General features: G+C 44.3%; 1 protein-coding gene across 5 annotated transcripts in view; it reads right to left on the minus strand.

Moving 5' to 3' along the window:
* Nucleotides 1-12,027, minus strand: part of kidins220b (kinase D-interacting substrate 220b) — a 42,965-nt gene that overhangs the window by 18,780 nt on the left and 12,158 nt on the right. For all 5 annotated transcript variants that reach the window (XM_021600121.2, XM_021600124.2, XM_036975604.1 and 2 more), the window contains exons 8-19: nt 10,835-11,032; nt 10,628-10,726; nt 9,067-9,165; nt 8,864-8,962; nt 8,514-8,691; nt 8,105-8,269; nt 6,030-6,209; nt 5,509-5,674; nt 4,996-5,147; nt 4,544-4,647; nt 4,231-4,416; nt 3,968-4,108 (exon numbers count right to left, since the gene is read on the minus strand). In XM_021600121.2, the coding sequence (XP_021455796.2) occupies nt 3,968-4,108; nt 4,231-4,416; nt 4,544-4,647; nt 4,996-5,147; nt 5,509-5,674; nt 6,030-6,209; nt 8,105-8,269; nt 8,514-8,691; nt 8,864-8,962; nt 9,067-9,165; nt 10,628-10,726; nt 10,835-11,032 (1,767 nt within the window). The remainder of the gene's footprint in view (nt 1-3,967; nt 4,109-4,230; nt 4,417-4,543; nt 4,648-4,995; nt 5,148-5,508; nt 5,675-6,029; nt 6,210-8,104; nt 8,270-8,513; nt 8,692-8,863; nt 8,963-9,066; nt 9,166-10,627; nt 10,727-10,834; nt 11,033-12,027) is intronic.

Below are 12,027 nucleotides of genomic sequence, written 5' to 3' on the forward strand. Positions count from 1 at the left end.
TTACTATAAAATCATCTAAAATAAAATAATGTCACAGGACTTATATGCATATATTGTCAGCTAAATGAACTAGCCCACAGCCTATGGCATGGAGCATAGCCAGATAACATAGGCCTACAGTAGTTAAACTCATCTTCAGTTCTTCTGAAATACATTTTCATTCATATCATGTTTCTTTAGACCTGACAAAAATAAATAATGTATTTATTGTGATGGTATACAGTGGGGCAAAAAAGTATTTAGTCAGCCACCAATTGTGCAAGTTCGCCCACTTAAAAAGACGAGGCCTGTAATTTTCATCATAGGTACACTTCAACTACGACAAACAAAATTAGAAAAAAAATCCAGAAAATCACATTGTAGGATTTGTAATGAATTTATTTGCAAATTATGGTGGAAAATAAGTATTTGGTCAATAACAAAAGTTTATTTCAATACTTTGTTATATACCCTTTGTTGGCAATGACAGAGGTCAAACGTTTTCTGTAAGTCTTCACAAGGTTTTCACACACTATTTTGGCTCATTCCTCCATGCAGATCTCCTCTAGAGCAGTGATGTTTTGGAGCTGTTGCTGGGCAACACAGACTTTCAACTCCCTCCAAAGATTTTCTATGGGGTTGAGATCTGGAGACTGGCTAGGCCACTCCAGGACCTTGAAATGCTTCTTACGAAGCCACTCCTTCGTTGCCCGGGCGGTGTGTTTGGGATCATTGTCATGCTGAAAGACCCAGCCACGTTTCCTCTTCAATGCCCTTGCTGATGGAAGGAGGTTGTCACTCAAAATCTCACAATACATGGCCCCATTCATTCTTTCCTTTACACGGATCAGTCGTCCTGGTCTCTTTGCAGAAAAACAGCCCCAAAGCATGATGTTTCCACCCCCATGCTTCACAGTAGGTATGGTGTTCTTTGGATGCAACTCAGCATTCTTTGTCCTCCAAACACGACGAGTTGAGTTTTTACCAAAAAGTTATATTTTGGTTCCATCTGACCATATGACATTCTCCCAATCTTCTTCTGGATCATCCAAATGCTCTCTAGCTAACTTCAGACGGGCCTGGACATGTACTGGCTGAAGCAGGGGGACACGTCTGGCACTGCAGGATTTGAGTCCCTGGCGGCGTAGTGTGTTACTGATGGTAGGCTTTGTTACTTTGATCCCAGCTCTTTGCAGGTCATTCACTAGGTCCCCCGTGTGGTTCTGGGATTTTTGCTCACCGTTCTTGTGATCATTTTGACCCCACGGGGTGAGATCTTGCGCGGAGCCCCAGATCGAGGGAGATTATCAGTGGTCTTGTATGTCTTCCATTTCCTAATAATTGCTCCCACAGTGGATTTCTTCAAACCAAGCTGCTTACCTATTGCAGATTCAGTCTTCCCAGCCTGGTGCAGGTCTACAATTTTGTTTCTGGTGTCCTTTGACAGCTCTTTGGTCTTGGCCATAGTGGAGTTTGGAGTGTGACTGTTTGAGGTGGTGGACAGGTGTCTTTTATACTGATAACAAGTTCAAACAGGTGCCATTAATACAAGTAACAAGTGGAGGACAGAGGAGCCTTTTAAAGAAGAAGTTACAGGTCTGTGAGAGCCAGACATCTTGCTTGTTTGTAGGTGACCAAATACTTATTTTCCACCATTATTTGCAAATAAATTCATTAAAAATCCTACAATGTGATTTTCTGGATTTTTTTCTCATTTTGTCTGTCACAGTTGAAGTGTACCTATGATGAAAATTACAGGCCTCTCTCATCTTTTTAAGTGGGAGAACTTGCTCAATTGGTGGCTGACTAAATACTTTTTTGCCCCACTGTATAACATTTCATGACCCCCACAGTCCTACTCCTGAGTAGCCCAATTTCATTCCATATTGCCCATTTTATTTTCACTTGTCCTGTTTTTAGGATATGGTGTTTGTTAACATGCAAAGTCATATTCAAATCGAAGTGCATTTTTATTTGATAGGGCACGCCCTTTTGGCTATTTGTCATAAATATGGTCTCAAGTCTATAGGCTACAGAAAAACCACATAGGCTACTACTCTTTCTACTATAGGATACATCATTTATGTAGATGACTTGAGCGTTGGTGGACTGCCAGAGGCACGCTGGGCACACGCAAGATAAATATTTTGCGGCCCTGACTTTGGCAAAGTGGGCACTGCTTAACATGGTGCGGCATCAGCACTCACCTAAATGGCCCATATGCCGCTGGGAGAGAGATATTTTCATTGTTTTGGGCAGAATTATGAAGCGGTATGTGTTGTCGGAGGTGCATCTTGGTCAGTTCGATGCCGCCCTCGTCAACCTGCCGTCTAAGTGGCTGCCTAATCCTGCCTAATGGGCGGGCTAGCCCTGTGTGTGTGGGGTGCTCGCTGCATGTGTGTGCGTGTGTGTCTGTGAAGGGACCTCAGTTCAACACCTAGCAACCCCGTCTGTCACGTCTGCTCCCACCCTTCCCTCCCCAGCATTGCGCACTCCTGCCATCATCATTACGCACACCTGCCTTTCCCCAGTCACGAGCATCAGCGATTATTGGACTCAACTGGACTCAATCACCTCTGTCATTATCTTCCCTATATCTGTCTGGTTCCCCGCTCTGTTCCCTGCTTCTGCATTGATTGTCATATGTCCATGTTTACCCATGTGCTGATGCTGTTTCTGTCTTGTTCTGTCTGTTCCCGATTAAATGTTTGATTCCCCATACCTGCTTCTCATCTCCGGCATCGGCTCTTACACCGTCAAGTGGTTTGAATCTCTTGGTTGGGGCTACCAATCAAATATATACACTACATTGCCAAAAGTATATGGACACCTGCTTGTCGAACATCTCATTCTAAAATCATGGACATTAATATGGAGTTGGTCCCCCCTTTAATGCTATAACAGCCTCCACTCTTCTGGGAAGGCTTTTCACTATTACTGCAGGGCCTTGCTTCCAATCAGACACAAGAGCATTGGTGAGGTTGGGCACTGATGTTGGGCGATTAGGCCTGGCTCGCAGTCGGCGTTCCAATTCATCCCAAAGGTGTTCAATGTGATTGAGGTCAGGGCTCTGCGCAGGCCAGTCATGTTCTTCCACACCGATCTCGCCATGGATCTCTCTTTCTGCACGGGGGCATTGTCATGCTGAAACATGAAAGGGCCTTACCCAAACTTCTGCCATAAAGTTGGAAGTAGAGAATCGTCTAGAAAGTAATTGTATGCTGTAGCGTTAAGATTTCCCTTCACTGGAACTAAGGGGCCTACCCCGAACCATGAAAAAACATTATTCCTCCTCCACCAAACGTTAAAGTAGGCACTATGCATTATGGCTGGTAGCGTTGTCCAAACCCAGATTCATACGTCGGACTGCCAGATGGTCCAATGTCGGCAAGCTTTGCACCACTCCAAACAACGCTTGGCTTTGCGCATGGTGTTCTTAGGCTTGTGTGTAGCTGCTCGGACATGGAAACCCATTTCATGAATCCACTCATTTGAAGAGGTGTCCACATACTTTTGCCATGCAGTGTAAGTTGTTTCTATTCTATTTCACTATTTCCGCTACAGCTCAGTCAGCTAATAACTCCATTATCCCAATGAACAAAAGACATTGAAATATGACATTTTGTGACCGCTATCAAATGTCTAGATGAATTACTCTAAACATATGAGTGATGTTGGTTATTCCGTTACAAAGACATCTTACATAGAAGACCCATTATTTCCCCAGATCAAAGATTTCATTAGTAAACAAGAAGCAGCGAGTTCAGATGGCCTTGCTCCTCTAATAAATTGATCAGATTAAAGACAATTGTATTACTGACAGCTTCTGGAATATTTATGACTGATGTGTTGTTTGCTCTCTTGGGACAGATTGTTTTCGGAAAAAACTCAAAAGGTTGCACAAGGGTGAGATGTTCAAAAAGGTTAGTGCTCAGAGTGATACGGTATACCCTATCACCCTGTGACTATGTGTGTGTGTGAGTCTTACCGTATCCAGCATCTGCAGTACTTTGTCCTGTTCACATGAGTCCAGGCCATCTATGATGACAGCCAGACGCGTCTGGTTCTGAGTGAAGCCATCGATGGTCTTAGCCATCCTCGCCATCAGCTCCACCTCATTCTTCAACACCTGAGGATGGAGGAGAGAGAGGTACAGCGAGATATAAAGATATGTAGAGACAGGCAGCAGGTATGTGTGTATGTTTGTTTTTGCGTGTGGATGCATGTGTGGCTGTTTGCAGTGCACCCTACCTTCATGAAGCCCTCGCTCTTGAGCTTGTGCATCTTGTTGGCGGCACTGTGCAGCCTCTTCCTCTGAGAGTTTAGCACCGAGTCGGCCACCTGCCACCAGGTCCGGCAGTTGAGCACCAGCGCCAGGCCCACCACGCTGGCCATGGCGATCAGCACGGCGTTCACCGTCTGGTTGGCCACGTCCACCTTTGTGCATTTTGAAATTGTCTTATTCATTCAAAATTGGTGAAGAAATTCAGACTTTTTAATCACATCGATTTCAGAACCTGCTATAATGCTAAAAGGCCAATAAGCTAGACTAATAAAGTTAAACCTTGAAGATGGCGAGGAGGGCCATGCCGGTGGTCAGGCAGCCCAGGATGAAGACGAAGATGACGAAGGAGGGAACGCAGCATGTCTTCTTCCACTTCTTCTTCCCTATAATACATTTTGAATGACAATCAGAACAGAAATGCGTATTTTTGCTGCCTATGATCAATTTATCATGAAAGCATAGAAAACAGTAGGTATAAAGTATTCAGTGGGCCTACAAATATTTTGAAACAGGAAGTAGGCTACTAACTAAGCTTGTTCAATAAGAACATTCATTCGTATTGATGGTTGGACGTTTGCAAGCCTTTGTTGTTAGTTCCTACTGAAAACTGTGTATTAACGAATGTAGTGACTGATAGTGACTCAAAGTAGTGCCAACAGTAGAACACATTTGCCCAAGGGGATTCAATAAAGTAAACTGAATTGACTAGTCTGTCCTCCTCTGGTCCTTACCATGTGATTCCTCCGTCTTGAAGACCCTGAAAAGGCGGCTGGCCATGAAGCCAAACTCCCTCTCACAGGCATCAGACAGGGTGGCTATCATCTCTGCCAGGCTGGTCTCTCCTCCCACACTGGACAGACGGTTGTAGTCCGTGAACAGGAACCTGCAGGGATACAACAGTAGAGGGAGAGGAGTGGACATATTAAATCATTGGTCACACACAAACTACAACTTAGAACAACTTTATATGGAATTCATAAAGTCTCCATGAGCGCTACATAAATAATATGGAAATAATTGACAAATCAAGGCATATAATGAAGTGATGTAAAGAAGTTGATTACATCCAGGACTGATGTGATAAATACAGCATGTGATTGAAGTTTAGATTTCTGGCTTTGCTAAGAGGGATTTGATAGTGATTTTGGGTGGGTGAGGAGTGGTGTGTGTACCAGATGGGCAGAGCACAGGTGGTCTGTGTGTGTTTGTGTGTATGTGTGTGGGTGCGGATGTGTGTGTTATACCTGACGGGAAGTGCGCGGGTGGTCTGTTCGGGCAGGTCAGGGGGGTTGACGAACATCAGTTTGAGCAGCAGCTCCAGGTAGCCAATGTGTCGTGCCAGACGGGTACTGATCACCCATGCCCAGTTCCAGTTCTCCCCCTCACGACGACTGCCGAAGTACACCACCACTACAGAGCGAGGGAAACAGTTATCTCCTAACTGGATCATTAACAGCCACCACCACTACAGGCCAAATGAAGACAGCCAGATTTAAAAAAAACTGTTCCTGTGTCATTAAAGGGGTTTGGAAAAGCCAGTCAGTATAGTGCAAAGGCTGTGTGTTAATATACTGTTTATTCAAGCATTAAGTCCAGTAAAAAGTATGAGTCCTTTTTCGAATCTCCTTGATATCGCTAACTGCGTTGTTACCAGAGGTCACTACATTATTGTTACTGGTATAATACTGCCCTCTAGTGTGGCACTTGAAAATAACTTAATACTACTGGACTACATACAAAATGGAGGACAAAGTGACGGTCTCACCGAAGAAGACATAGACCAGGGCCAGCAGGCTCAGGGAGACGGCAATGGCCAGCTTAGGGTCGACGGTGAAGCCCAGGACCAGAGCTACAGAACCACACAGCAGCAGGGACAGGAACAACACCATCCAGGAAAACTGGAACAACGGCTCTACCTGCTGGCCAGCAAACGTCTTCATCTCATCTGGAGAGGGGAAGAAAAGGAGGGGTTGAATGAGGAGTAAGATCAGGCGAGAATGAGTTAATAAAATAATTTGTTAATATTAACAGCCATCTTATTATTAACATGTATAACATATTGTTAAAGGAGTAGTTCACTATTTTACAACTTAATGTTAGATGGTTCCTCACCCTGAAAGTAATCTATTGGCCAGGAGAAAAGTTAATCCAACAGCCACTACAAACTTCAGCTAACTTTAGCCATCACAAGCTAACAATCAATGGAAGTGATGTGAGCATCTATTATTTTTTTTTATGGCCAAATCACCTTTAAGTAACATCAAACCAAATATGCAGTTGATTTCAGGTGATTTAGACATATTTTCTAAATGCTCACATGCCCCCATCACTTCCATTGATTGTTAGCTTGTGATGGCTAAGGTGGTAGTGGCTGTTTAAAGAACCTTTCACCCTGGATTACCAGTTTCTCTTGGCCCATAAATTACTTTCAGGGTGAGGAACCATCTAACATCAAGTTGTAAAATAGTGAAATACTCCTTTAACATATCATTATTTTGAGCAGTATCATAAACGCTCAGACTCCTCTATAGAAGTGAATGGAGCAATGGCAAGCAAACTGCCTTATAGAAAGAGATACAGTGAGCTCCAAAAGTATTGGGACAGTTACACATTTTTGGGAAATGATACAAAAAGTATATGAAAATGATACAAATGACTTTTTTTATGATACAATGACTAGGAAGTTAAAGTGCAGACAGTCAGATTTCATTTTTTTTAAAATTATTAATGTGAATCGATTATAAATTACAGCACTTTTTATACATAGTCCATCCTATTTTAGGGGACCCAAAGTATTGGGACAAATATGTGAATTGAAGTAGTGAAAAGTTGAGTATTTGGTCCAATATTCCTAGCACGCAAAGAATACATCAAGTTTGTGATGCTATTTGTTTTGGTTGTGTTTCAGATTATTTTGAGCCCAATAGAAATGAATGGTAAATAAATGTAGTGTGTCATTTTGGAGTCGCTTTTATTGTAAATAAAAATACAATATGTTTCTAAACACTTCTATATTAACGTGGATGCTACCATGATTACGAAAAGTTACAAAAGCACAAATATGATCCCCCAAGACATGCTAACCTCTCACCATTACAATTACAGGGGAGATTAGCATTTTTTGGAGGTATGATATTTATGCCTCTAACTTTTTCACTCATCAATAATCACGATTCATTCAGGATTATCCATAATCATGGTAGCATCCACATTAATGTAGAAGTATTTAGAAACATATTCCATTCTTGTTTACAATAAAAGTAACTCCAAAATGACACACCAAAAAATGAAATGTAAAAGAAAATGGACATATATTTATATTTTGAGATCTGGCCGCAGACCCCACTTTGAGAACCCCTGGTATAAATAATACTCTTAAGGGGCCTCCTGGCTGCCACCAGAGACTCTGGGTTCGAGCCCAGGCTCTGTCGCAGCTGGCCGCGACCAGGAAGCCCATGGGGCGGCACACAATTGGCCCAGCGTCGTCCGGGTTAGGGAGGGTTTGGCCGACAGGGATATCCTTGTCTCATCGTGCACTCGCAACTCCTGTGGCGGGCCGGGCGCAGTGCACGCTGACCAGGTTGCTACGTGTACAGTGTTTCCTCCGACACATTGGTGCGGCTGGCTTCGGAGCTGGATGCGCGCTGTGTTAAGAAGCAGTGCGGTAGGGTTTTGTTTCGAAGGACGCATGGCTCTCGGCCTTTGCCTCTCCCGAGTCCGTACGGGAGTTGCAGCAATGAGACAAGACAGTAACTACTAACAATTGGATACCACAAAATTGGGGAGAAAAAGGGGGTAAAAAATAATAATTATACTCTTAATTCTGTTTCAGTTCCTTACCTTCCAGTTTCTTGAGCAGGAAGGACTTGCCACTGCCCCACTGGGCGTACAAGCCCACACAGATGGGTGGCTGCATGGTGGGCTCACTGAGGATGTCTGCCAGGGCACTGCTGTACAGGTCATAACCCAGCATGTCTCCGTCAGACTCAGTAGGGGACAGGTGGCCTTGGAGGGGACACAGACAGACGGAATGAGGTTACTTACAGCTCTACAATATCTACATTATTTACTGTTTATTTGGTTACAAGTCTACAATATTTATATAGGTAATATTGTCAGAGAACAGTGGCTAAAATGTGACTCCCGGTCTTAGTGACTCCATCACACAGGTAACGTCCTTTATGGTGTTCTACTAGATTTTCACCGCCGAAAGTCACTGACCGAGCTTCCGGAGAGAAAGGATACTCACGGGCTCCAAAGATCTGGGTGAGGATGCTCTTCTGGTGGCTGCAGTCGATGTTGTAGGGCGTCTCGCCGGCCTTGTTGGGCCGGTACAGCAGGCGGCCATCTTTCGGGTTACGGAGGAGGAGCTCCGCCAGCCTGCGGCTCCGGCCACGTATGGCGATGTGGAGAGGGGTGTCGCCTCTCTAGCGGGAGACAGGTAGGATCAGACTTCTATCTACATAACTTGTGTCTTTTTGACATTCTGTGTGCCATGTATATGGTTTATTATACATTACATATGGACGGCAATAGATTATTGTACAGGTCGTTCGGAAGCTAGGTTTAATAAAGGTTAAATGGCTAAATATCTTGTACCTTATCCACAGCTGACACTTTGGCTCCTTTGTCCAGCAGAAGCTCCACTATGTCAATATTCCTCATCTTAATGGCCTTGATCAGAGGGCTCTCTGAATCCTGAGACAAAAAAACACATGATTATGGTTTGGAGAACAGTGATTACAGTAGGTGGCTGTGTATGTGTCTGGGTTGTCACATAGTGAAATATGGTTGACTCTTACCTTGGTGCAGGTCTCCGTGTCGGGGTTGCACTGAAGGATATCTCTCACCATGGTGGCGTTGCCTTTCTCCACGGCCCAGTACAAGGCTGTCTTGTTATCCTACAAGAGGTCAAAATGTATTGTTGTAAGGCAGTTGAGGTGAATTGTATGTACCTTCTTCTATAATGTAGTACTGTGTGTCTCCATCTCAAATGGCATACCATCCCCTAAATAGTGCACTACTGTTGACCAGATTCCCTATGGGCCCTGGTCAACAGTAGCCCACTATATAGGGCAGCCTTTCTTTAAGTATGGGTTTGGGTCGCAACGTGTCAGAGTAAATTTATAATTATTTTATTAATTACTGGAATTGATTTGGCCAAGTGCAACTGCGCCATCTGTTCAGTGCACTCTCTGCATAGCAGCTGTGTCTCTGGTCAGTTTGGCAGCAGCGCGAGGGGGAGGGAGAGTGCGTATGCTTCGTGGTTTGCCGGATCTTTTTTGGCAGATTTCTTGAAGATCACTCTGCGACCCACACGATGCAGCGTTGTCGTTCAGCACTAGATGACGCGCTGTCAGCCACTGACTTGTCATTCCCACTCGCCATTGAATGGACTCAAGCTAGCCACAAGTTCTGACTGAGCGCAATCGTCACGAGGCGCAAACACAGCGATGAGTTCTCTCTCTTGGTTTCACACACATTTTGAGAAATAACGAAGAGCGCCCACAATGTGTTTTGTGCGGGGAAGTGCTTCGTAAATGAGTCTCTCAAAATGAACAAATTAAAATGACACACCCTGACCAAACATCCACAGCATGAAGTTAAACCCAGTTCTTTCAGAACAGGGCAGAATACTTCAGGAAACAGGGCTTCGACGGTGGAAGAGTAAGTCAGTTAGCAAAGCATTGTTGTCATTTTATAACAGGTGATGGATGACAAGCAGAAATAAGGGAGTATTATCTCTGACAGTAGTCGATGTGAGTTTCTCTTTCAAACAATCCCCTTGTACACAGCTAATAGCCAGCTAGCTAACGTCAACTTTAGCCAAAGCAAGCTAGCTAGATACTGATAGTGCAACCCTAAGTAACAGTACCTATAAAGTAAGATGTACAGTAGGCCTGACCATTTTTCATCTGTACTGTTACTTAGGGTTGCACTATCAGAAACTCAGCCTGTGTGTGTGTGTTCTGTTATACATTTGTGTGATGTGATCAATCAGTTTATTCCAGTTCAGAATGATAATGCTTTCTTGTATATTAACAGCGACAGTTCCAACCGAGACAGATATATAAGAGAGTTTTTAAATGGGAAAAATAAACATGAATAGCTATTTATATGGGTATTTTATTGTTATTTGTTTCTGTCTACATTGCATTTGTTTTAGGCATAAGAGCAATGTAATGTACCAATATGTACGTATAGTTGTGTGTTTTCATAAGCTTGGGTCCCTGAAAAACACAGAATTTCTCATTTGGGTTCCAGGTTGAAAAAGCTGAAGAACCTCTGATATAGGATACAGGGCGCAATTTTCGATGCACGGTGTGTGTCTTATCTGAAGTAGCTAGGTGTCAGACTCATTACCTGTCCTCTGATGTCGATATCAGCGTATTTGTGCAGCAGAGCCCTCACTATCTCCACATGGCCTCCTCTCACTGCCCCGATAAGCACCGTGTCTCCACTCTGTACAACACACACATACAATAGGTCATACAGCATACACACTACATCCACATCTCAATACAGCACCTATAATACAAAATATGGGTCTGCGTGTGCTCCTTTGCTCACTCTGTCTGGTATGTTGACGTAGGTGCCAGCGTCCAGCAGGTCCTGTACTATCTCAGTGTAGCCCTCCTTGGCAGCGATCATCAGCGCTGTGTTTCCGTCCTTTTCCGTCATGTTCACGTTAGGGTTCCTCTTCAGAAGCTCCTTCACCACCTCAGTGAAACCTCCCTTCACTGCCACAATCAGAGCTGTCATCGAGTTCTACAAGGGGTGGGGTGGAGAGAGGGAGGGAGGGAATGAGGGACAGTGGAAAGAGAGAAAGGGGGGGGACAGAACAAAGGGAGAAAAGAGAGACAGAAGAGGACAGGAAAGAGATAGAATGAGGAGAGGAGTAGAGAGAGCCGTGTGATTACGATGATAGTAAATCAATACAGAGTAACTACGCTTAATGTACAAAGCCGTTCTCTAGGACTTTAAGCAGATGATAAAACAGTGAGAGGTGTAGACCGGAGGGATGTTGAGAGACAGACCCTCAGTCTGCTGCTCTCTCCCTCCGCTGAGACTGACCATCAGATGCAGGCACCGTCAGCCCAGTAAAATGAAAAGCAAATTATTTAAATGCTCAGCTGTGCCTCACAAGTAATACAACAATGTATCTATTACCAGTGTGATCACACAGCCTACATCAAATTTTGAAATGCACTGCTCAAAGAAATAAAGGGAACACTTAAACAACACAATGTAACTCCAAGTCAATCACACTTCTGTGAAATCAAACTGTCCACTTAGGAAGCAACACTGATTGACAATACATTTCACATGCTGTTGTGCAAATAGAATAGACAACAGGTGGAAATTAGCAAGACACCCCCAATAAAGGAGTGGTTCTGCAGGTGGGGACCACAGACCACTTCTCAGTTCCTATGCTTCCTGGCTGATGTTTTGGTCACTTTTGAATGCTGGCGGTGCTTTCACTCTAGTGGTAGCTTGAGACGGAGTCTACAACCCACACAAGTGGCTCAGGTAGTGCAGCTCATCCAGGATGGAACATTAATGCGAGCTGTGGCAAGAAGGTTTGCTGTGTCTGTCAGCGTAGTGTCCAGAGCATGGAGGCGCTACCAGGAGACAGGCCAGTACATCAGGAGACGTGGAGAAGGCCGTAGGAGGGCAACAACCCAGCAGCAGGACCGCTACCTCCGCCTTTGTGCAAGGAGGAGCACTGCCAGAGCCCTGCAAAATGACCTCCAGCAGGCCAC

The sequence above is a fragment of the Oncorhynchus mykiss genome, chromosome 4 (assembly GCF_013265735.2).
Source record: "Oncorhynchus mykiss isolate Arlee chromosome 4, USDA_OmykA_1.1, whole genome shotgun sequence".
NCBI classification, from domain to species: Eukaryota; Metazoa; Chordata; class Actinopteri; order Salmoniformes; family Salmonidae; genus Oncorhynchus; species Oncorhynchus mykiss.